Here is a 26,448-nt window from a genome sequence, read left to right as displayed (position 1 = left end):
ATTGCCCTCACCCCAGCGCAGCGTGGTGCCCGCTCCCCTCACCTGCCTCCCGCGGGGCCGGGGCCGCCTCCCCCTGCCCCTCCGCCCCTCTGCCCGGCTATAAAGCCCCGGGGGCTCGGTGCCCGGCCCGGCTCAGCGCCATGGCCACGCTGCGCTTCGGGGAGCCCTTCCCGGCGGGGAGGTGGCCCCGTGAGGCGGCGGCGGGCGGCGGGGGGCCGGGGGTCCCCGGGCCGGGCTCTGCCCCCACCCCCGTGGCGGCGCTGCCCCGGGGGGCGGCGGAGCCGGCGGCGCAGCGTCGGAAGCGGACGAGCTTCACGGCGGCACAGCTGGAGACGCTGGAGTCGGTGTTCCAGGACACCATGTACCCCGACATCCACCTGCGGGAGAAGCTGGCCGACGCCACGCACATCCCCGAGTCCCGCATCCAGGTGAGGGGCCGCCCTGCCGCTCAGCACCACCACGCCGCCCCCCGCACCCCCCCAGCCCTCACCGCCGCCCTCTCTCCCCGCAGGTTTGGTTCCAGAACCGCCGGGCCAAGTCCCGCCGCCAGCGGGGGCCGCCCCGCTCGGGCTGCAGCCCCCAGCCCCCGGGCTGCCCGCAGGGGCCCTGCGCTGCCCGGCCCCCGCCGCCCGGCTGCCGCTGGCCCCCCGCCGCCTTCCCGGGGCCGCCGCCGCCGCCCGCCGGCCCCTACCCGGCCCCGCGCGGCCCCTGCGGGCGCTTCTCGCCCCTGACGGAGGCGGCCGACAGCGGAGGCTTCGCGGAGCCCGGCTCGGAGTGGGAGGAAAACGCCCTCGGTGCCTTCCGAGCCGTCTGAGCGCCTCCCCGGGTCTCCCCCCCGGCTTGCTGGGACTTAGACGCCGCCGTTGTGTTGATGGAAGAGGTGCCCTGCCCCGCCACTGTTGCACTTTATGCCGGAGTGACAGACTTCAGCTATTTATTTAAGGGAGAGAGGGGTCAGCTCCACCCGCCGACGGCAGCTTTCTGCGGATGGAACAGTTTCTGGTAGCGCCTTTCCTATTTCTCCTTCACCTTCCTCAGCCAAAAAGCTAACCCAGCCCGCTGGGGTGGGGGGTGGGGGCTGGCCTGGCGTTACTTTTTGAGAGGAAAAAAATAATAAAAGTTTGCATTTTTGCTCTGTGCTGCTTGTGAGCTGGGAAGTGTGTTCATGCCTCTGGCAGGAAGGGGGTTTCTTACCTCAGCAGTGCTGGAAATCCCCGTCCCAGGCAAGGTCCTGGAGCGCCAGGGCTGCAGCTCAGAACAAGAGACCTAATGGGACTGAAGGGCAATTTATGAAAAATGTCTCATCGCTGTGGTCAGTATTCACTTTACTTTTCAATTACATTTTCATTGAGGGGGAAGCATAAATTTATGACCTAATTAATGAAAAAATACACCTCAAACTGTCTGCTGGCTCAGTCAGCCTCAACTCTGCCACTTTAGCCAAGATAACATGAAACTAGAAAAAAACTGCAATTGTATTTTGTGTACCCTGTAAAAGCACATTATTCACAGTCAAAGCTAAAGTGCTTTTACAGGGTTCACAAAATACTATCGTAGTTTTTTTCTAGTTTAACGACTGACCCAGCACACCAGCAGGTTTTATGAGCACCACATGAGAAGGCTGGGGGTGGGAGTCAACAGCAAGAGGATGGTTCTTTTTCCCTGAGTTAGCTGTAGATCGTGTTAGTTACTGTCAGACTAAGCCTTTGTGCCTTGCATTAGGCCTTGACACTTTTTCTCTGTTTAAATGAAAAGTGTGGTGGCTGGGGGCCTGTGTGTCTTTACCAAACAGATGGTAACACCCCAAAACACGGGAATTGGGGGCACTACTACAATGGTCGGTTACATTACAAGAGGTAAATGGCTAACTCAAGCAAAATTACTGCTTAGTTTTTGGGAATACCCCTCATAAGTTTTGTGTGTATCTTTTAAAATAGCTACCCACCTTGTTCTCCAGCCCATAACATTTCATTTTCAGAAATTAACTTCTGTTGAAAAATGACCTGACACCATCTGCCAAACGTTTGCATTTTTGTGAAATATATCAACTCTCATAGGTCAATTTATTCAGTTACAAATTTCACTGAGAATAAAAGATTTATGCATTTCTCTTAATTAACAGAACAAGTTTAGCTAAATATAAACTCTGCACTAAAGTTTTGCAGTGGCACAATACCAACACAGAATACAGAAGCATCTTTAAACTATACAAAATTTTAAAATTGAAAATAATCCTGTTTACATATTCTTTATACATTAACATATAAAAGACCTCATTTAATGAGGCATCTAAAAGAATGAAAAACATCTCTACACCTATCTTTGAAAATTCATATCTGGAAACGATTCATTACACAGAAGCTTTACAAGACTATTTAAACAAACCAATACATACTTTTTACAAGATTAACATTCCAAAATTTACTCATAGGCAGGTTGTCACTTTTTATTTTTGCAGTTTACCTCACTGGTTATATTTCACTATAAAAATCTTCATATTTATATATGTTGGATATTGTTGGATAACCAGTAATCTAATTCAAAAGTTGTGCAAAACAAACAAAAAAGTTGGAAAAACTGTATGTTTAACCAGTCGTGTATATAAAATACCAACTAAAACACTTTCTTTGCCCCATGTAAAGGGAAAAAACATAACAACTATTTCTGAAAAGTTACATTTTTATATTCCTTCATTAGACTCCTTATATAAGTTATGATAAATTAAAAGTTCCAATAAGACGCTGACTGATCTACAGATCTGCCCAACATCCCCTAGTTTGCAACTTCCCTTCACTGTCCATATCCCACTGCTGCTTCTTTAGATCAGGAACACTCAGCTTGTGCTGTCACCGTGCTAGCTGAAGGGTGAAATGGCAACTCTTGGACACCTACAGGAGTGTAGCTTTAAGGAACAAAGACCTGCCATCTGCCTAACCCATGTGAGCCATTTCCTCTTCATCATTTCGAACATACCAGGAGAGCCAACGAGAAGAGGTGGGCAGAATTAATCTGAACTTTTAAAACTAAGTTCAAATTATATGAAAATACATTTTCAGGTTTATTATAATAAATGCAATTACTAAGAGATTACCAGTTAGCAAAACTATTGTATGTGGATAACAAATGGAAAAATCTAACATAACGTTGGCCAGTAATGCTGGTTTTCTTAAGAAGCAGATATATTATATTTAAAAGGGTCCTTTCTGAGAGGTTTTCTTTTCCCTTATCTTCTGGCAGTTAGGATATTTGGTGAAGCCTATGTAAAGGAAGAGGATTTTCCAGAACTACTTGCTGTACACTTAGAAAATTTTCAGTCTCTGTTGGTGTTATTAGCTGCAAAGGCATGTAAATTTCCCATCTGGCTCAGACCACTCTGAATATGTGCAACATGGATCTCCACATTATTCTGAAAACAACTACAGGGGAAAAAAGAAGAAAAAAAGGATTAAACCTCGAAGTAAAAGTCACATCTGAGTATTTCTACAAGTTACAAACATAGATTCAGATGAATGAGTGAGTACTACATACTCGTGCAACTTAATAGAGACATATGAAAGTAGCACTTGCATAAACAGCTGTAGGAAGTCAGACTTACTGACTTGGGTGTTTTAGAAATGACTGTAACATGGTTGGAGTTAATGAAACAAAAACACAATGAAAAGATGCTAAAATACCCAAGCTAAGTACACTGAAAAGATCATCACCTTCTTAGCAGTGTTTATCAGTTGATCCGTTCCAACTTTTGACTTGCAGTGTTGATTACAGAGACGTTTCACTAATATTTGGATTTTATTTTTGCTTTTACCAAAATGAAAGTGTGCTATAAAACTTATTTTAAATTTTAAATCAAAAGGCCGTCTTACTATCTCTGCAAAAAAAAATTCATGCACACGTAGCCTCCCATTATTACAGAGCAATATGAATATGGAAAGTATAAGGAAACACTTGGCATTTAGGTAATTTTTTAAAATTATGTAACTCAGCAACCATATAATTGAAAAAAGTCATGGCCACAAATTCTTGGAGACTGCAGAATACTCAGGAAAAGTATCGCCACATTCTTGCTATCTTTATAATGTTTCCTCTGTCACCTGCTTCTGACAACTGTTGAAAAATGGATACTAGATTAGATGGGCCTTTGATCTGGCAAAACACAGCTGTTCTTCTGTTTCTTCATTTAAAATACTGCTAATGGAAGCTGGTCGTAAGCTATAATTGTCTCATATACCAGCTTTTGATATGTACAGATGAGAGACTGAGTAACACTGCAAAACAAATACTGAAATTGTACTGAAAGTGATCTAAAATAACTTGTTAGTTGTCATGACTCTCTTGCTCTTTATTTTGGTTGTTGTTGTATCCATTTAACACTTTTTAAAGATCAGTTTACTTTACTGAAAACTGCTAATTTCACACTCCCTTTAAGAAGACCATTCCTATAAGTACGTTACCAGATTAAAACTCTTATCCATAATGAACATTCACCTCTAAAATACAGCAACAATTGCTCGCTGGTACAAAATGTGTAATTAGGAATTAAGTATTTAAAAAGTAATACCTGATATTTGAGGAATCTATTGAATTCTTAATGTCATTTAATGAATCTGTTAGTGATTTAAATTCAAAGGAATTCAGGTCACCTCCTTCTGCTAGACACTGCAGGAGAAGAAAAAAAAAGTTCTAACAGTTCAGCACAAAGAAACCGACAGAGCTTTAATACTAATTGGAAACACTATTTTTACAAACATTTTACCTTAATCTGTAGCAATATTGCTGTAAGTCTAGAGATAAGATCAGTTAAATTTTCGCTTTGAACACAAAGCTGTCCTGTTGTTGAGGAATTTGCTTGCCTAACAATCTCCTGAGCCTCCTCTTCACATCTCCGCCTCAGATCTGTTGGTTGGTCTGCAGGTTGGAGGCCTTGGTCTGGAGCAAGCTGTACAGATAAAATAAAGAGAAATGAAGACTAAAGATCTCCTTTTGCATTTGGTGCATGAGTGAAGTGACAAGTCATTTCAAAGAGAGTCCACAGGTATATACCCTGCATTCTGATAAGAGAAACAGACAAAAGAGACAGAATGAAACTGATAGAGCTGCTACTAGTTTCATTTCCAGGTGAGCCCCACCCATGCCCTATTCCCAGGAAATATATATTTTTAAAACTTAGTTTAAGCAGAAATAACAAATTCATACAGATTCAAGCAAAATCTTACCTCATAACAATACTGTTGAACTTTATGCAACACTTTATTTAAGTCTTTGTTTAGTTGTTCTAGATCTAGAACAATAGTTGCATATCTCCTCTGAAACTCAATACCTATTGGCATAGAATAGGATTTCTGTGGAAAAGACAAAAGCATATTAAAATTAATGCAATACTTTACATACATACCTTTTGAACTCATCAAAAGAAATTTTCAATTTAAAAATAATACTGAGATATTTGAAATCCTAGTGTCCAACGGAAAGGTGATAACATGCAAAATCTTAAAACCTAGTAATGCGATTTGCAACTCCAAGTGACAACTGTGTAGTAACTAGCATGCTTTTATTCTCTGCAGTAAGTGCTGTGATAATCTGTGGTGCTAAATTCTACAGATGATAACTGTGACCTGACCTAGTTATTTCACCAGTAGCTGGGAATGACTTCTTCCTACTGAAAGAACTGCATGAACCTGCATGATCCTGTCGGTAAGAGGACAGTACAGGACAACATGGCCACAGCCACCTGTATTACAGGTGGGAGGTACGCTTGGCTAGTAAGTTAGTGGTCATCTGAGAATAATTCTAGTGCTACATACCTTCTGTTACAACTAACAGTTCTGCCAAGAAATAAAAGTTACTATAGCTTACATTTGGTAACAAATATTTTGGATAAGATCAATTTCATAAAACAAGCAAACAAAACCAGAATACAGTACTATTTTTCTTACATTGCTTTCACAGCATATCTTGATGTTGTTTGGGTAATATTTATGAAATTGAAACAAAATATACAACATATTGTAAGTTTCCCCTACAAATGGCCTCTTCGGTGATAAATTCGATACATTTTCACTGTTCCTCTGCCACAAGTCTGAGATACAGACACCTCATACAATCCTATAGGCATAGATTTTACAAGAGATGAAGTAAATTTCAATGTCAACAGCCTTCATCAGGAGGCTCCAGGTCAGAAACTCCAAATCAAGCTTTTAGTTACCAGTCCTAGATTAAGTTCCCCTTTAAACTTGGCCTCTGAAATGATGCCCAGGGATTGACTAGTCTGAATACCAATGTAACAGTGCTTTAAACTAACATCATGACTTCAGGTTTCACTCAGCAACCAGGAAACCTGCATAAATTTGATATGCTTCCTCTGGCTCCGGAATATAAGTAAATAATTGTAACTTCCAGACCTTCAGTGACCAGCCCCCTCTAGAGCATACTGGCCTAATACAGGCTAGCCATGAAAGCCACAGGAAATTGTGAACTCCATATCAGAAAGCAATGGGTGAGGGCATTCTGTATTAGTGAAGACGAAAGATATTTCTCAGCACCAGCATTATTTACGATCCAAGACCAATCTAAGATATGGAAACACTGACAAACAGCTGACCTCACAGATAAAAGATGAATGGCTTTCAGTAGATGGAAACATAACATCTCTGTCATGGAGCATCTACCCGCTTCTCTTGGTCAACCAGCATCACCTTTACCTCATCTTCATTGCAGGTCAAGTGAAAAAATGAACCAGCCATCCTTTTTACTTGCATTCATTTCTCCAAGTGGCTATCAGAAAAGTAATTACTGTTGTGTACGTAACTTGTTTATAGCCTGCAACCAAGGTTAGTATAGTGATGTCAAAATGATTAACTGATAGTAAGCTGTCCTTTCCCTGCCTCATGTAAATTTGAATTTATTGTTATTGCCAGATAATAATGGACTTCATTCAGTACCACTTCTGATTTTGGTCAGTTCTCTTTACTTCTATGTTGGATCAATCACTAAAAAAAAAAAGTGTCTCCAAACAACAGTGTTATTCTAACAATTTTATGAATTTTATGAAAGATTAGCAAAGTCTGACAACTGAACTGAATGAACTCAAAGGATTCCATTTTATTCACGTTCAGACATGATACTGATGTTCAAGTGGACTGGTGCTGGAAAGAGGAACGTTCAAAGAAAATGCTTTTTAAGGGAGAGATAGAGTATGGTAAGCAGAACAAACGTAGATGGGATTACCAAGAGGACAAAGTATTATAGACAGGCAGGCTAAGAACATGACCCATTAGAAAGGTATCATGTCCTCTATTTTTATCAGGACAGCTTCAAATTGTGACAAAAAAAGTGTTATGATTGCTTATTTACAAAGCAAACAGCATAAGAAAGGTATCTCAAAGTCCTTATCTAGGCTATAACTGAGTTAAAATTTAATGTTTATTCCTGAATCATCGTCTTCCTTATTGCTTCTTAGAATGCTCTCTCCATTTTGCCATTTTCCTTGGTATTCTTATTCCACAATAAAGTTAAATTTATAACATAGTAGCTGAGTGGCATGTTAATATCTGGGTTCTTGTCAGAGGAAGGCTTTGAAAGTTCAGCCCTTTCTATGGATTTCTTTACCTCTGCAAAAGTACTGATATCTCAGTAGGAACAGAAATCTTTCTGGTTAAAAAAGGGGTGGTAATTTTTCAGTATCAGAGTTACATGCTGCAATAGCACGTTTTAATCTTGCTTCTTTTTGCATTTAAAATTAAATTATTATTATTAAACATAATTAAAAGACAAAATGATAATGTAATAACTGAAATACTAACAAGGTTTTGAAGATCAGCCTTGGGACAGTAGGAAACAGAATAACAGAACGTGCAAATGATCACTGAAAGGACAAAGAGGGAAATCTTACTATGATGAAGTCTTCAACATTCAAATATTTTAAATTAAGAAAATCAGCATTTTTTGGTTTAAAGAAATAAAAAGGATTCATTTTCCTCTCCACAAGCTTTAGCATTCTTTTTGTGCATTGTAGAGATACTGGCAGAATGGACGCTGGCAGACGGTTGAGACTGACACCTTTCCACATTCAAGTTGATGGATAGACATGGGTTGTAGAAGAAACGTTCTTATCATTTTGGATTTACTGACTGATGATTAGATAAAACCTAGCAAGAAAAACTGTTCTGCTGATGGTAATTACACTGTAGCTGGTCTAGTATTGGAATATGAAATCTAGGTTAAGGGCACTCAGTGATGTATACAGAAAACCTTTAAACTGAGTTATTGTCCAGAAAGCTAAACAAATACCAACCTCCACAAAATAAAATTAAGATAAATGCCTTACTCTATAAACTGACCCCCCAAACCCTCAAAGTACATAACATACATCAATTGACACATAAAGGAAGCAAACACTATCCTGATGTTCACATTAATCTGTTTCCAAAGCATAATGCTTTCAAAGTGGAATCCTATTTGAAACAACTGACCTCTGACTTGTCTTAAAAAATAAGAATCCCACCACATTATAGAAAGCAATAAAATATATGGATTTTATATAGACTCTGTTTTAATTCTTATCTATTTGTATTAGCTGTTAAAGTATATCCTAACTTAAGAACTGAAAAGAGAAAATTCTCACCAGCTTTTCTGCTTCCGTATTCATCTCTCTTAATTGTTTGATGTGTTCCTTCTTGATCATAAGGATTTTCGATAACCTGGTCTAAAACAAAGGAGCTATTTTTAGAACAAATAGGTCCTTATGCAGTTTTGAAACAGCATACAGATTCAAGACAATAAAATGTATGTTTCTTTCATAATTTTAAAATACATTTCTCAGTTGTTCTTCAAGTGAAGATGCAGAAGTAAAAAATAATTGAAAATAAACAATGTTTTTTTTTCAGAGAATTTTTAAACCTTTTCAAGTGTCCTAGACAGAAGAAAGCTAAAATTTATCAGCTGGAATTCCCTATAGGAAAACAATATATACTGTTAGAGGCTGAAGAATCAAGACTCTTCATGGTGATACCATCACGTACTACAGCTAACGACCTGTGTCCTACCAAGCTTTTGCTGAGTTGTAATTCTGTTCTCAGCTGTGCCCTGGACTAAGCACCAGCCCTTTATGTACGATCTTGCAGTAAAACCTTGCCAATCTCCTGTTATAGAGACTGGATCTATTTTATGGAGAACAACTCTGGTCTTTCCATTTACCTGCTTCTTTTACAGAGGGAATACCCCTGTTTCTTCTGCCCTGAGAACCTAGCAAGCTGAAGAGGAAATCACTGAGACTGCTCTCAACACACATATCACTTATAAAACCATTCATATTCTCTCAGGCACATGGAAAGAAATTATAGCTCCACTACAACCAACAGCAGCTTTATTATTGATATAAAACTTGACATCTTGTCTCCGTTTAAAAATTTCAAAGGGTTTAACTGCATCCTAAAAGTGGAACATGAGACTGGGAGAAACAGGAACTTCTAGTTCAACATACATCTCCTTATATATAATTCCCATCATTGATTTTGAAGTTCAGTCTTCAGGCAGCCAGGTTTATTGCCCTCACAAATCCTAACGAAAAGCTCTTCCAGGACCTCTTTCAGCTAATTATGAATCTTCTTGAAATTTCCATGTTAAATGCATTCTTATTAGCTTCATAGCAATTTGTTCTGACCAAGCTGTTATTCAGCTTAAATACAGCCTGTCCTCTGTGTTTAGTCCCGTTTTCACAGACAGTAAAAGCAACCCTTCTCCACCACTCTCTCACTAGACTTTCACAACCCAAGCCTTTCAAGTCTACTCTCCCATAAAAAACCCCTGTTCTCTTGAACTGTTGAGGCTCTCTCTGTATCTTTTTTTTTCTATTCACTGTCATCCTTCCTTAAATGTGAGCACCAGGACATCTATACCACTATTCTAAATGACATTTTTACCAGCATCAATACTCTCTGCCACAAATACTTTGCCAGATGCATCTTATGAACTGATGACAAGCTATGGCCAGACACACAGAACAATACTGCGTAGATAACTCTTCCAATTCCAGACATTCACTTCTGTCCTTGCAGGAAACTGAAAATGATGAACAATACATACAGAAAATGCAGGAAAAGAGTTTTTAAATTGTTTTGGGACAATTATGTGGTGCTGCACTTCTATTTTGATGCCCAGATATATTCAAGGATATAGGCCCTAGTTCTCCAGTTGCATTTTATGTTATCCACCCTGCATTTTATGTTATATTTCATCCCACTCCCAGAAAATATTCCAGTGGTCAAGATAATTAAATTATTTCTACAAGATACTGACCTTCCACCATTTTATGTCTACTAACTTTCTCCCATTGGTATATTTTTATTAAACAGAATTGCATTTTCATTTGCCAGTATACGTTAATTCAGGTCAGTCTGAATTTTCTTCTAGCCCAGCAGTTCCATTTTCAGTATAACTCATCCTGTTTACTGTTATATAGTCCTCATTAAATTCAAAGAGCAGTTTTAGTACACACGTTAAAAGACATGAAGGAACAACCCAAACAGTATGCTTACATTTGTACTTGTATATTCTTTTGACTACAAAATGAAATATGAAGACAACAAGCATTTCAATGTCTGCAATAACTTCATATGGAATATTTCCAAAGTTTTCACAAGCAGAAAGACAAAATTCCAGCATCCACTCTTAGTTTTTTCTTGCTGGCTTTTAAGATGAAAAGATACTTATTTTCTCCATAGCAATCTGAAAGACTAACCAGCTTTTTTGATTGTGTTGTATTCCCTCTACTGGACATGCAGCAGCATTGCAAACGATATTTTTTTTTTGTCTTCACTTGCTTTCTTCCCAATATTAATTTAAGCTTTTCCCAAACAACACAAACAAACATCAACAAATAAACAATAAGCAAAAAACAAACAAACAAACAAAAACAAAACAAAAGAACAAAAACCTAAAACTGCAGCTGAACACTTGGAAAAAACATCCTCTAACTTTAGTGTTGACTAGAAGTTCAGACTTTGCTAAAAAGACCATGCAGTATAGTCAAATATCAAAGAATATATATTGCATGCAAGGATAAAAGACTTTTTTAAAAAAATGGTTACATCTATTACTTGTTTCTTGATGACTTTATTCTCAGTCACAATACATACAAGCCAGGTAGATGATGTCAGTTGCTCTTTCCTTATGCATCAATGCTGTAACCCCGTTGTAGAAGACCACCAGATTTGTTCTGGCATTTTTTGCCCTTAGTGAAGCCATGTGGTCTATCACCAATCACCTCCTTATTTTCTGTATGCCATAGCATAGTTTCCAGAAGAACCAGCTCCAGGTGAGACTGACTGGCTCATAGTTCCCTTGGTCTTCCTTTTTTCCCCTTTTAAAAATTGGGGTTATGTTTCCCCTGCCACAATTTCACAAGTATGATGGACAGGGGCATAGCAACTTCATCTGCAAGTTCCCTCAGGACCCACAGATGCATCTTATCCAGTCCCACAGACCTGAGGCACATTTAGGTTTCTTAGGTGGTCTCAAACCTGATCTTCTCCTACAGCGGGTGGTTCTTCATTCTCCCAGTCCATGTCTTTGACTTTTGCAACTTGGGCAGTGTGTCTAGAGCACTTGCTGATGAAGACTGAGGCAAAAATATCGTCAGGAGCCTGTATCCTGTCATTCCAACACTCCTGTCATAGGAGCCATCCCACCACATCTCTGGAATGCCAGTAAGATTACAGACCTCAAGGCAAGTCCCACGGTCTAAGTAGCTGAACCCCTGGCTGTGGCACCAGCCCTGTAACCATTTGTTGATTCGCCAGATTTGACTGGTCCTTTCAAATCCCTTCGCTTTGACCAGGAGGACTGATGGAAAAACTACCTGTGCTTCAGAGTCCCTTATTGCTGTTACCAGGGCTCTGGTCCTTGATACTTCTCCGGGTTGTATCACTGGTGCCCACATGAAACAACAGCAGTGGATAATAGTCAGTGGGCTGGACAACGCTTGGCAGCCTCTTGGTGACATTGCTAATACAAGCCCCCATTAAGCAACACGCCTGTCTAAAGAATGTATCTGGTCAGCAGATGGGTGCCTCTGTGCCTCTCAGAAGAGATTTGCCTACTTCCATCACCCACTGCCTTTTCTTAGTTGTGCTGGTTGTTATTGGAGCTGAGCAACAGCTCGGTTTGCTCCCGCATCTCTCCTGATGCGGTCTTTCCTCTTCAGCCTCCAGTGATGAAGTGGTTCTGCAACGGCACCTCAGGGTTTGGGGAAAACCCCTTCCTCTTGCTGGTCCTTGTCATTGCAATTCTTCATTCTTTTGTGTTACTGGCCCCTCTCCTTTGTGCACGTGCTGGTGGATTTTTTTGTTTGGCTGTGGGTTCACTGGAGACTGTGCTTGGAACCGGCTATCTAACTCCTTCCTCAGCCTCCCAGATGTTATGCAGCCTTCTCACTGCCTCCTGCAGCTCAGCCACCTGCTAGGAGGTCCTCCACCTGCTCACACCTTTTGCAGGCCGCAGGAGTCGAGGCACTTCCTGCAGTCTGAGGTCTTCACTGCAGCTTCTCCCTTCAGCAACTGTCTGCGTGGAGGCGCGGGCCACCTCTGGGGTAAATGGTGCAGACCCCCCACGTGGGACAGCAACCTTGGCTCTAAGATTTGGCCTTGAGACTTGGGCAGAACGAGTACTCTTGACCAGGTCCCTGGGTGCTGGGTTACATGCACTTCGAGTCCCCTCCTCAGCCCGTGGGTTGCATTCCTTCATGATACACTCTCCCTGCACACCCACCACACACAAACTGACCCTCCACACCGTGTTTGTAGTGCTCCCTAAGGGCCCCCTTTTGTACACGTAGGGGGTGGCTGCCATTGTTCCTGGCCTTGCCCAAGTACCACCAATCTCTCTCATGAGATCTGCTGGTTCCTGGCAGGTCTTGGTGCTCTCCTGGGGAGAAAAAAGAACTATAGCATATTCAGGGAATAAAGTGGTTCCTTTCTTCTCCAAGGCAGGTAGGGCACATTACCTAACACTGGATACAATATTATACAATATATGATAAAGCAACAGGGGCAAATGTTCTTTGCACAATGCAAGAATATTTTAAATGAAAAAAGTCTTTAGCATAGTACAAAGTTTGCAGGTAGAAATAATATAATTTTTTCAGACCAACTGGTAGAGCTAAGAATACACTTTCAGAGTCAAAAAGCCATCCTGGGGTCTAAATTACAAGTAGCACATTTCAAAGCTTATGAACAAGTGAGAACAATTAAAAAAAAAAGGAAGAAACTCAGAAGAAGCATTAATAATATCTTCTTAAAATTTCATTTTGGTATCACAATATCACCACCTCATAAACCAACAGAAGATCATTTAACTGCAGAAGAATTAGAATAAACACAAAAAGGACAATACATGACAGAAGTAAGAGCTGCAGTTAACACTTACCACTTGAATGAGGAATTCTACTGGAAAGCCACCTAGTGTTTCACTATCTGTGCCAGAAATTTTGTTTTTCCATGAAGACTGTCCTAATAAAGGATCACTATCCTATTAAAAAAAAAAGAAGATTTCAGTAAATCTCTCTAAAAATAAGCTATTAAATTAAATTATCTTAATGAACAACACCAGAAAATTAAAAACTGTACAAGGTAACAGCTGTACCACGTATCAGAAAGTATTTTACCAGTTAATATTATAAATTACATGAAATAAGTAGCTTACTGTAATTGGAGACTGGAGTGAAGGTGTATAATGCAATCGGGGAGGGGTCATAAAGAACCTAGACGGCCGTTGTTTCTGTCCAAAGGCAGCGATTGGCATTGTTTCATGGGGCTCATTACTCTGTATGACAGGAAAAGGAAAGACATACTTCAGGTGCTAGGCTAATTAAAAACATACCTTATGGTATACATATTTTATTTCTGGAATCTGGACTAACTATGCACATCCATACTCCAAACCCAAGAAACACTGAAAGATTGAAAGAGTAACATTTTGCATTTGGGCTAGCAAGAGCTTCAAAACCATATTGCACTGCTAGAGTTAGCATCACATCAAAAACAAACCAACCCTTGCAAGAGTATTTCCAAAAATCCTATCGGCAAGTTGCAGACAAAGCATGACTGAACACAAGTTCACCAAAGGCTCCAAACTCTCATCATAACAAAGACTAGATCTCAGACAAGTTAGCTGTCCCTTAGTAGATTGAATGCTACACAAGATTCTAAAGAATATGGTGCCATCTAAAAATTTTGCAGTCTAGGTCAGAACATTCAGCAGGAACAATCCATGAAGCTCATAAATTGGTACAAAAGCACGAGAGCTAGGAAGTAACTACAATTTGTTTGACCAAAACAGTGTCCTCACCGTTAGTTTCATTACCATAGAAGCTTGAAAATTAGACTCAATCAACTCATAATACTTGCTTCCAACTACCACAAGCCTTAACTCATTTTGTCAAATTACAAAGGGTCAAGTTTCCACAAACATTTTCTACAAATCCTGCCTGGATCCCACAGCAGAATTTTCTTTGGGATCTTACACTACTCGTTATACTTCTTCATACTCAAATCATGCTGTAACACTAGCTCTAGTAAGTTATTCCAGTCTGAACAGTTATGTTTGTATTATAGAAGGTTATCCTGTTCTATAAAACCATGAGAAGTATGAGCTCATTCTCCTGGAAATTCCCATGCATCTGGTACGCTAGTTTCTATTTTATGACAATACAACCTGGATGTAATATTTTTAATTTTATTCTTTTGGATTAAAGGATAGAATTGTAGGCTGCTTTCTTTCATTAGAACTATTTTAAGAATGTGTTGTTAATACTTACAAGAACTTCATAATCTGGGACTGTCTGTGTTCCGAGACCTGCCCTGTCGAAAGTAACTCTGTATGTAGCGTTAAGAGTGTCCACGGCGTCTATTTGTCCTGTGAACAGTCCGTCATGGACACCTCGCAACCGTGCTAAAAAGATACATATAAATAAATAAAAAACAAAAACACCACAACACACAAATATTATAATATCGTGATGCAAAAAATAGACAATGTATCTTTTGCAAGTAACCCTGGCATTGTCCAATACATATACATTTATATTAGAAACAAAAAGCGAAACAGACTAGATTAAAATGAAAAATATCATAAGCCCTGAAAAAGAATTGTATGCACTAGAAATACTACCTAATTTTTGTCAAATTTAGTCTTACAATTCGAATATTTCTCAAATCTACTCCTTAGCACTACATTTACAGCTATGTAGAACAGTATTTAAAACCTGAACCTTCTGACAGTCAGATTCTGCAGGCAAAAATCAATTTCTGAGTTACTTTGTATACCATTTCTATTTGATGTCTTCCACTGATAACTGCATATTTAGAGAAAGACAATGATGAACACAGCTCAAGGATTCATCTCTAGGAGAGTAAGGAGTTACAGTATGCCTGCTCATCAGCAAGAATTAAGGACAGTGATGCTGAAGAAGTCAGAAGGGAATGAACAGAAATGGCCTGAGTGGGAGAAACCATGCTCAAGTGAAAAGAACCCTGCACCACAAACAGATAGGATGGAGGAATTCAAGATTTTATAAGATTTTTATAAGATTTAACAAAGCTGAGCATATTTTCCAAACGAATTTTTTTAACAGTACTCCTTCCTCAGTTATGTGCAATTTTTTTGTGTAAGACAATGTCACGTTTAGCATACAAGTCTAACTACACTGGGAAATTAATTGTATAACTGCTTTGAAACAGGTATTTTTATGTTTATGGAAAACAAAGCTTAAGTTTTATATTAGGTCAGATTTTAAACTTCTAGACAGTACTCAGCTCTTTGCATTGAAGCATCTCTCTCTCTCCAGGATTTTTTAGATATACTAGACTTAAAAAAAAAAAAATCTGGATTATGAACACCAGAAATAATAAATCATAATAAATTCATATCTCAAAACCCTGTCACTGTGTTACAAATACTAGGTAATCCTCACAAGCACTTTCTCAATGAGCTAGCAATAAAAACACACAATTTTGTGTAATTCTTTTAAATTTATTTTTACCTATACACACTAGGTATTCTATGATTAACTAAAATTTGCAGAATCTTAATTTTTATTTGTTTGTTTTTAGGAAGTTACCTGTAACTTTTGTTCCTATTACAAGTGGTAATGGAATTTCTTCTGGAAGATCTTTGAACTGTGAAATATCTGCAACTTTACGCTGCTGCAAAAGCCTTATTTTCTGCCGCTTCTGTTTTAACGCTGATCTCTCTTCTTCAAAGAAGGCAGAGGAACATCTACAATACAATTAGGTAAAACTATACTTAAATTCAACACTGAAAACGTACATACACAAAGACATAACAAATAAATAAGCACAGTTTACAACTCAGTGAGAGAAAATGAAAAAGCTTGAGGTGCTCAAGAGAGAACAATTTCAGTGAACAGATTTAGACAGCTTGAGTCCCCAAAATTATCCTAGAATAACAGTTTACTTAAAAACAAAGCAAAAAAAAAAACAACAAAAGCAAAAACCACAACGCAACAACACTCAGAAATGCTGTTTGCACTACTATTTCAGAAGGAAATTTGTCACAACAAAGGTAAAGCAGGTCTCTAAAGCAAGTCTCACATCCAGCCTACTCTGAATACCAGTTCAGTGTTGGTACTCAGAACTTACTGTGAGGTCTCTGCCTGCCACTTCTGGCCAATAGAGAATAGAACCCATTGGATCAGTTAGATCGGTTAAACTGACTTAAACTGACTTTGTAAGAAAGAGCGTCAGGCTCAATGTAAAACATCACTTCCATGTCTCCTACTTGCATACATTCAGAGTACAACTCAGACACCAAAATCTCTATTATGCAGGTGAATTGCTCTGACATTGATCACAATAACAATATAAATTTGTTCGGAATTGAGCAACTGTGTAAAAATCCAATAACCTCTAACAGTTCATACTTCACTTTGTTTTGGTCCCAAAGCCCTTACTTGTTTCTATCCATTTTCATTGTAATCTACTGATGCGTGAAGAGAATACTAAAAGCATAGACATTAGGATTTGATCCTATCTACTGCTCGTTATTAAAAAGGAATATAATTCTTGTGTCAACAACAGAAGCCCTTTGAAAAAGGAATACAGGTTGCTACTGTAGGTCTGCTTAACTGCAGAAGTAGTTATTGAGGAAATAATTTACTACATCTTTCTTAATTGCTTTACTCCAGTCAAGTGCAATTTAAACGTTCTCTGTAGAACTTGTGTAGGTATATACTGATTACTGATCAATAAGAAGTGCTGCTTTACAAGGCTGTTTTAGAAGATGCTGATAACTCCTCCACTGGTTCCTATTACTATACTGTCAACTATTTTCCATTTTAAAACCTTTCAAGATCTTGCTTAGTTATTTATCTATGGTGTAGCACTGAGCAGTCAGCTCCTATTTGCAAGTCTGCTTATTACTCTTACTATATGCTGAACTAAACATGCTTTCTCTATACCCTTCACTCAAAGCATTTCACAAAGCCATTTTGCTATTCTCCAAAATTTCTCTTTCTTGCAGTACGTGTAAGATGGTTTCTCTTAAGCTGCCAATGTGCTGAGACCATTTCCTTTCACACCAAGCAGCAGTTTCACACTTGCTGTCTACGTGCATACATCATTTGCCTTTTACCTTATTCATGGTTTCAAAGTTCTTAGGGGGCACGAACCATCTGTTTTGATCAGTATGTACAACATTAAACACAATGAGATCTAAGCTCCAGGGAAGACATACAAAAAAGCATGGACAGAAATGAACTGAAGCTATGCTGTACTTCTACTAGACCTGGGCAGTAATGCACTGCAACAAAGGTTCTTTTTCAAGATTTTCAAATTCCAATTTGTTGTATAGTCTATAAACGTATAGTGGATTGAGCAATTTTGGGGGTGTCCATTCACTGTTGTACCACTGAAGAGCAGAATGAATTTACCCTGGAGTTGTGTATTGCCTAGTGATCCTCATTAGAAATTCAACATATCTGGAAAGGGATATAGTAGAGATATATGGTGGTTGGGGGATTTATGCAAAGCTTATTTGAATATTCCTATTTAAAGACATTATTTTCCCTGTATTTACTACTGGAGAGGAACAAGTGTGAGATAGGGCTTGTCACGTGCTCTAGATGTTAAGTAGCAAAATGCAGGTCAGGGTATTTCAATTCCGTTGAGGAGAACAAAGTGACTAATCACAGCAAGAGAAAAATAAGGGAGGAAAAAAAGAATAGACGTAATCAACAACACTGAAGACCCTACAACATAAACATTAGGAATGTTTCACTGCTAGCCCAGATGTTCTCAAAGAGACTCCCAAATGCTGTGGGTCATGGAGATAGAAAGTATTTACAATGTACTTCTGCCTTATGTTCAAAGAAGTCTCCAAGCCCTTCTCCCTCAAAATGTCCTTAAAAAAGGTCCTCTCATCTTTGTACCACTCCTAAAAAAAAAAATGAAGGTGAAAACTATGGCAGAGATCACATTGCAACCTCTTTAGTTTTCCATAGACTTATTTAAGAGGATGAACACTCTTTTAGGCTTCTAGTTTGGTCACAGAAGTTTGAACATGGGAATCATCACCACCATACAATGTCAGGACAGGCATATCTGAGCTTAATTCACACCCATTCCTATTTCACAACCCCACTGAAATTTATATAGAGTAGACAAGACTAACTATTACCTCTTCCTTCTCTTGGAGTATATCTTTCCCCAGAGTCTACTGGAATCTTACAAGCTTTGCAGGCTCCCAGGAAGAATACTGTTGTGCCAACCAACCACACTGTTGCTGGTGTGATAGGACATTTAAAGTAGCAGCAGACATTAAGAAAATATTACAATATGTTTAACACAAAATGGAAGAAGAAAAAAGACAACCATGTGCACAGCTATCACACAGAGAAACTATTATTCTCTCTGCCATTAACACTGTGAATGTAATATGTTGTATGTTTTTTCCTCCCTCCTGGGAAGATATTAGTATGGCCATGGAATTTGGCTTACTTGCGTATGACTGAGGGCAGACAAGACATTTCTAACAGAATAGTAATGTCAGAAGACTTTGCTCTAGAGCTAGATGAAAACTGTCTCGAAAAAGTATTCAACTGATTTAGACCATTCAAAACCTGTTATAACTGAGCCCAGGGACCTCTCCAGAGATCTTGAAAAACGTTGCCAGTATTTTTTTAATTATTAAAGAAATGAAAAACAAACAAATGCCTATTTGAGGCTGACAAAAAGCAAGATCACATAACCTCTTGGTTAACAAAGCCAGACTCTCCATCCAGTCAAGTACCTGTAGTTTAGATTTGATGTAAAAACTTCCTGACCATTTAGAACTGTGGCTTCTTAAGCATGAGGCTCTCTTTTCAAAAAAAAAAAAAGACTGTATGACAGCTTAACAAAAAAAAAAGTATATACATCTACTATCCAGTGGTACTTACTTTTGGCAAAAGTCAAATGAATATGAGTAAATGATGATTTAAGCTCCAGCTACAACAGCTCCCTCTCAGTGGGAAGCATAATGATAGAAGAACTAAAAACTCACAATTAAGCTTAAATGAACACCTTTCCAAAAGGAGCCATTTTTAAGGTGGCTGTGCTGCCCTCCATGGAGTAGCATTTATAATTATGTAAAGCCATGTAAGATTAAATAGCCTCCATCAGACAAAATACAATCTGACTCGATACAGTGACCTATGAAATTGATTCAGTGCTTCAGTTTTCATTTTTAGTAATTCATATAAACAAACCAGTCTTTTCTTACCTAAACACTACTTGCTCATCTTGATCTTTCAGAATTTAGGGAATCACAGACTGGTTGAGATTGAAAGGGATCTTTGGAAGTTACTTGGTCCAACTCCCCTGTTCAAACAGGGACACTGAGAGCAGGCTGCTTATGACCACATCCAAATGGCCTTTGAGTAACTCCAAGGTGGGAGACTCCACAGCTTCTCTCATCAACCTGTTACAGTGCTCAATCACCCTCATGGTAAAAATCTGTTTCCTTACATTCAGACAGAACCCTCCTGTGTTTCAGTTTGTGCCCACTGCTTCTTACCCTGTTTCTAGACATCACTGAAAAGAGCCTGTCCTCTCACCTTTCCTGAGGGATTTACACTCACAGGTGAGATCCCTCCTGAGCTTTCTCTTCTCTATCCTAAGTTGTACAGATTCCATGAAAAGACTGAACTGAATCATTGGGTTTAAAATCTAAGAATTCTTAATCAGAGAAAAAAACCTCTGCTTTTCATTCAACTCTGGATTCTTGACTATGATGTTCAGTATTATATGGGTGACTTCCCCCACTCCTGTTTTGGCAGCCAGGAAAAGCTGAGAATCTAAAAAGTGGTTTAAAAAATAATAAATAAAAAAAAAAAAAAGAGAAGAAAACATGCATTTGTTCTCCCCACAAAGAGCTAGTTATATCCAAAAAACACGTAGTGGAAAATTGACCTGGCTTCATGCCAGGAAGCAATGCAACATGGAAGATAGAGTAATAATTTCAACATAGCCCAGCTTGAACACTGAAGTTACCTAGGATGGGAGGAGAACGTTTAAAGTACAGGCTCATCACAACTGCATGGACTGAACGCACACACACAAGGAATGGGAGGGGGGTCAGGGATGGGAAGCATTGTGCACACTCAGAGAACACCATTTCAATAAAATGTTGTTCTACGCTCAGCTATTATTGAGCTTTACTACCTGCATGCAAAATAATTAAAAAAAGAACAATTCAGGTAACATGAAAACTACATGTAATCATTGACTGAAGAGAAAGAGAGAGGGAAAGGGAGAGGGAGGGAGGGGGAGAAAATTACCTCCGTGGCTTTCCCATCAATCGTCTGATTTTTCCCCACTCTACTCTTGTCAATTTTCTGGTTTTCAAGTTTGGAAAAGATTCTTTCAGGCATACACAGAAATCATTATCTCCTTCAAATAGTGGTCTGTTGAAACATCAAAAGAAACTTCAGCAAAGCCAATGAAGTGTTATGAAAGTACTGCAACCCACTAAAGGAAACCATAAACATATGTTGAGGTATTAAGAGTAAAGGAAAGGACAATAGGTGCAAGGCAATACTGAGGAATAGAAAAATAGCACCCTTTTCATAAATCCATTCAATTATAAACCAGATTCTCAACAGAGGGTTCCAAAAATACAGGAAATTGAGCCAACTTGTCATTGTCAGTAGCTATACAGGAGATTTTTATTCCATCACACCATGGCTCCATGATAAAGCAGAGGATCACTATTACAGAAGTGACACTACCTACACAAGTTATGAATTTTTCTTTGATGCTATGACCTGTCATAACACAACAATATACCTTATGTTCTATGAAGGTCTTTTACTTTGTAGTACCACATTCTTCTTGGGCTGAGGAGACAAGGGAGCAGCAATGGATATGCTGGCCTAATAGCAGGTTGATGATTAAAGACCATAGCAAGTGAAATAAATCTCACCTGGTAAGAACAAGAGAATAACTGCATCCGAGGCAAAGCCACTTTTCTCTATTCTCTACAGGGTACTGGGGTTTTAGAGGGAAATATCCCAGAACAGAGAGGATCTTGGAAGCAACACCACTTTCAACTGAATGTGTTGGGTGTCAGGAGAGAGGGAAGGTTCATGGAGATAAGGAAACTCAGGCAAGAATGGAAGAGAATATTTTTACAGTAAAAGGATCTGCCACTGTGTCATGAAATGAAAGTAAACTGCTAAGGATGATCAGTGGCACTCAAGCAAAAGATAAGTGTATAAAGGTTTTATTTTTATTTTTTTTATCCAGTTTTAGTGTCTTTAACATTAGACTTCAAAGAAAGTTGTAAACACCAACTTTTTTTTTTTTTAAGAGAAAGAATCTGTATTTGATTTTTTTTTTTTTTAAAAACTATCACTTGACTTTAAACAGGCAAACTATAAACCTATTGATAATACCGGAAGGTCTGCCATGTGGTGTAAGCAAGCTACAACTATATCTGGTTCGGGGCGGGGGGGGGGGGTTTATGATCAGAGATGATATATAATGAGATGATAGTTTGAAAGATTAAAATATTTTAAAAACTTATAGCAGGCGTATCGCGTTTAAATAGATGATGTCAACTGAGGATAAGATTTGATTAAAATACGTTGAGCTTTATAGAGAGTGCCGTATTTTGTCAGCTTACAGCTCTATGCTTTAAACTCTTCTATGCTTCATATTGTTTAGATCGTATCACCCACAACATAAATCAGTTTTTCTTCTGCAGATATATACATGTACTTTCTTAGTAAGCTATACCATGGTAATATCTTAACATAATCATACCAGTAATGTGAGGTAACTATCAAAAAGGTTTTTTAGAGTCACCTGCTAAACACAAGTTTTAGTTTACTGATAGACCTAAAGCTCCACAGACAATTATTTGAGGAAAAAAAAAAAGTTCTTGGACTGTTATAAATATCAAAACTATAAGCATCAGATATTGAAATTACTACTAGGAATAATGTTTTTGTTTGTTTTCCAAATAAGACCAAGGGAAAAAAAATACATAAAACTAATTCATTCAAAAGAACTTCCACAGAAGAATTATAAACAAACTAAAATGAACATGCAATTTTTCTGCTTGAGGTAAACATATCCTAAAATGTTCTTCTGTTGCTATGACTGCCTGCTGAAGCTACAGCTATCCTGATTAAAATAGGAAAAAAGAACAGTATTTCATTATGAATAGATTCTGGAAAAGAATGCTCGTTAACTCTGAAGCCATCCTTCAGAGTATTGAATGTTAGCGTTTCATATAATAGTCAATTTTTACATTTTAGAATTTTTAGTTTTTATGTGATTAGGGACTAAATTAAAATGGTTCTTTCAAACAATTCACACCACCTTGCCACTGGTGCTAAGAGAACAAGTACCAAAAGACTGAAATACAGACTGTGGAAACAATCTGAGAGCTATAGATTAGGTGATCCAAGAAAGATTCTGACGTGTAGAGGTGACCTGAATAGTCATAACCCAGCACCCTGTTGGTGATCACAATAAAAACAGGATAACAGGAAATAAATACACAAAATAAAAATGTTTAACTTTTAGGGAAGCAGCATTTTGCAAAGAAGCAGTCCCCTTTCCATCTCCGTTGTGTACCACTGACTCAAGGGTTCAAAAAAGCTGAAGTGTTCTGACAACTTCAGACTTCAGAAGGTAAAGTATATGCATAAAATCTTCTATTTGGTAGAGGCAGAGATCATAAAAAGGAAAATATTTCCATGGACGAATACATTCCATAGAAGACTAAAAGAGCTACCCAACTAGATTGCTCATTATAAAAACAAACAAACAAAAAAAAACACAATAAAATAATTTTCAAGATCTAAAAATTTAAGAATAAACTTTATTCTTAAATAAAGTTTAACCAGTACATGGAAAATTGTAGCTCAACTTCAGAAAATTACTTGTTTTTATACTAATAAAATACTTATATAAAGAATACATACTTATCTATATTTGAATAGAACCATTCGTATATGCACCACTTGTGAGCTTTAGGAAGTTTGAGCAGGTTACGAAGCCGTAAACCAATCTTCTGTGATGCCTTCTTGTCTGGCGTTGGCATTGTTGTATTAAACTTCTATACAGTAAAATAAAGGAAACAGTTAAATATGGTCTAATATTCTTCAATATTCAAATTGTTAAACTATTTTTTAATAAAAGTTCATATATTAATAACTGTTATATCTTAATTGCATGTATTGTTTCATGACATTTTTTTGTGTTGCAGATCTACGATTGTCCTTACTGCAATGCAATCCAAACAGATGGCAAACTTTAACAGGATCAATATAAATTATCTCTACACGAAGCTCTTCTAAGGGAAGCATTTTCCAGCAGTGAAACCACATTATTAGTAACAACAGTATTGGCACTAACTGCACACAGACCTCAAATGTTTGAGGCACCACTGAATGTTGTCTCAAGTTGGCATGTGTGATTTGGTGACTCAAATGCCAGCAACGCCAACTCCCTCATTTGCACTAGTGATTCCACTCTTACTAATTTGATGTAATCAAGTCAAAGCCCTGAGCAGAGCGTCGCCTTTTTATAAAATGTAAGAGTACCTAGCATGGACATAATCAATTTTTAACTAAGTTTGAAAGCTATTTTATAAACCCCAAAACAAGGCATTTGTCTTAGATCACATGCATACTACACAATGCTGTGTTTAAACAAGACTGCAGAAAAATAATTCTGTAATTTCCTCGCAGGGATGGCTGTCTTAACTGACAGGAAAACTTACTTGAAAAAGCAATGGTTTTTCAAGAATATTAGTTTAACTGGGTCCCCATGCCATAACTTGTTGTTATCCTTGTCTAAATGCTCAAAAATGACATTTAGTAGCAGCAATAATAGAATAAAGCATACAGTTGCCATCTTGTTGGCTCCTGCTGCACTTAACTACTGCCTTCTAGATACAGTTCCACTTCTGCTTCAGGAAACAAAGCCTAGCACAATGGCAAGATCTGTGGGCTACAGTAACTGCAGTCGCTCACACAGGTTTATCTAGCAATCCACAGGACATCCTGAACCAGACATTTAAGTACAAACTACCTGGGCTTAGGACATTATCCAGGCCTTTCTACTGTTAAGAAATCATAGTAGCAAAAGAGAAAAATGCCTTGGTCCTCCTCTGTAACAAAACAAACCCTGCAAAACAGCAATTGCTAAGTCCTCCCTATCCTACACTACACGCTACAGTTCAGAAAGGAAGTACGACCAGTATTCAAATACCGTCTTTTCACTGTGGCAAATCCAGGCTCATAAGGTGATGGTACATACAGAGAAGTGATTTGGATGATAAAGGTATTACAGAGTCAATTCTTTGAGACAAAGAGATGTTGCCCTGTCTAACAGCAAATAAAGGGTGAGAAAAATTACTGCTGCTCTTTCATGCTATACCAAGGAGTAGACAGCCAAGGAGAAGAATAGAAAACCAAGCTGTTTGAAGCAGAGGACAGTATCATTACAGGATCAAGAAGGTGCAGATGGCCATGAATACATTTTGGCTACTAATCTAAAACTAGTTCCTAGCTATTGGAACACAAAGTTCTACAGCAGCCTTCTAAATGGTGTAGTTAGTTTGTGGAAGAACCGTAGTCAGTTTTTAACTGAAGTGGAAAAAATCTGTGCAGATTACAGAATATTATTGTTCACAGGAGCAAGACAGGCAATTATGGACTGCTTTCCAGCTCTGTATGCTTACGTCCAGGATCAAAAAGAACAAGTACTCTCACAAATAAACGTAGTACCACAGTTGTGAGGAAAAAAAATACAAATCTGTTTTGAATTGTGGCTTACTCCTAGCAACAGCTTTCCTCACAGGCATATTCAAAAACTGGTAATGCAACTTGAAAAACAAATATATTCTAATCTTCCGCTAACACAGATAGGCTTGTTCCCCTTTTTGGTAAAAAAATATCTGCATACATGTAGGTACCTGTGGAACCATCGCAACCTTCTGATTTCTTTTGGGTGACCTTGTGTTTATTTGTCTGTCATCATCTTCACAGAAGAGTCGACTCCGTTTTGAATTTCTGAAGGGCTGCATGTATCAAAATTAAGAATGAATTACAAGAAAAAAACACTGATTTCTCTGTACATGCACAGAATTCACAGTGATAGAAACGGAACGTGTTTTCTCTTGCCACCTACTGGATTTAAGGCACACGGTACACAATAAACAGTGCCTCCTAGCAGTTACAAACCTAAGGGCTGAAAGAAGAGAGGAAGGAATTTAAGATTCTGGGCTTTCCAATGCTAACTATAACCCATTGCTGTACTGCTGGCTCAGTTCCACAAAAGAATTTAGAATGTGACTCTCACTTGTTTCCAGAGAAGTTAGGTGTCAAAAAACTTATGTATCAAAGCTTAAAATAGTACTTGTTTATAAGCACATCTCTCAAGCAGTTTGTTCTAAATTTGGGGTAAAAATGTTTATTCAAACTGTGTTTTGGTATGTTTCCAGTAAAAACATTAGCTTTATATAAAATTTCTTTCAAGAACTTCTTAGGAATCTAATTTTCTTTTTTTAATTTTAAACTCACTGAAAATGCCTACGCTGCAAAATGCTAAGAAGCTAATGCCTGAAGAAAGTGAAGCTTAAGTAAGTTATATAAAAATATCAGATAAGAGAAGAATTTAGAATTTATGCTAAAATTTACTTGTGTGGTGGTAAGACGTTATAGCTCAAAGAGAAGGCTGACTGAAAATGAGAAATCATATTGCAAATATGTGTCATGATTGTCTTCCCCTTTTCAATCACTTCTGTTTAGTTATTCCACAACATTTAACCCTACAACAACAACAAAAAAAGAGCTTTCAACAAGGACAAAACAGTAACCTACGTCTGGCTAGACTGGCTATTAGTGCTAAAAGCAGGAAGCTTTCCCTTCAGCAAAGACTTTGT

General features: G+C 38.4%; 2 protein-coding genes across 3 annotated transcripts in view; one reads left to right on the top strand and one right to left on the bottom strand.

The window, feature by feature from the left end:
• Positions 1–233: 233 nt before the first annotated feature.
• MIXL1 (Mix paired-like homeobox) lies at positions 234–814 on the top strand (the record flags this gene model as incomplete). The annotated part of the gene is made up of 2 exons (XM_032183741.1): positions 234–428; positions 512–814. Coding segments are annotated over 2 exons (498 nt in total), but the record flags the coding sequence as incomplete, so codon positions are not given.
• A 1,252-nt stretch (positions 815–2,066) lies between these two features.
• LIN9 (lin-9 DREAM MuvB core complex component) overlaps positions 2,067–26,448 on the bottom strand; it is a 39,222-nt gene continuing 14,840 nt past the window's right edge. The window contains exons 4-15 of one of the 2 annotated variants that reach the window (XM_032185767.1): positions 25,480–25,584; positions 23,483–23,616; positions 20,828–20,953; positions 16,112–16,269; positions 14,810–14,943; positions 13,696–13,815; positions 13,420–13,521; positions 8,621–8,701; positions 5,214–5,339; positions 4,754–4,936; positions 4,559–4,656; positions 2,067–3,416 (exon numbers count right to left, since the gene is read on the bottom strand). In XM_032185767.1, coding sequence (XP_032041658.1) covers positions 3,311–3,416; positions 4,559–4,656; positions 4,754–4,936; positions 5,214–5,339; positions 8,621–8,701; positions 13,420–13,521; positions 13,696–13,815; positions 14,810–14,943; positions 16,112–16,269; positions 20,828–20,953; positions 23,483–23,616; positions 25,480–25,584 — 1,473 coding nt within the window. In that variant the 3' untranslated portion in view covers positions 2,067–3,310. The remainder of the gene's footprint in view (positions 3,417–4,558; positions 4,657–4,753; positions 4,937–5,213; positions 5,340–8,620; positions 8,702–13,419; positions 13,522–13,695; positions 13,816–14,809; positions 14,944–16,111; positions 16,270–20,827; positions 20,954–23,482; positions 23,617–25,479; positions 25,585–26,448) is intronic. The other variant, XM_032185769.1, reaches the window with a different exon arrangement.

Source organism: Aythya fuligula, chromosome 3, assembly GCF_009819795.1.
Source record: "Aythya fuligula isolate bAytFul2 chromosome 3, bAytFul2.pri, whole genome shotgun sequence".
In the NCBI taxonomy this organism is placed as follows: domain Eukaryota; kingdom Metazoa; phylum Chordata; class Aves; order Anseriformes; family Anatidae; genus Aythya; species Aythya fuligula.
The sequence above is the reverse complement of the archived record's forward strand: the minus strand, read 5'-3'. Positions and strand labels throughout refer to the sequence as shown.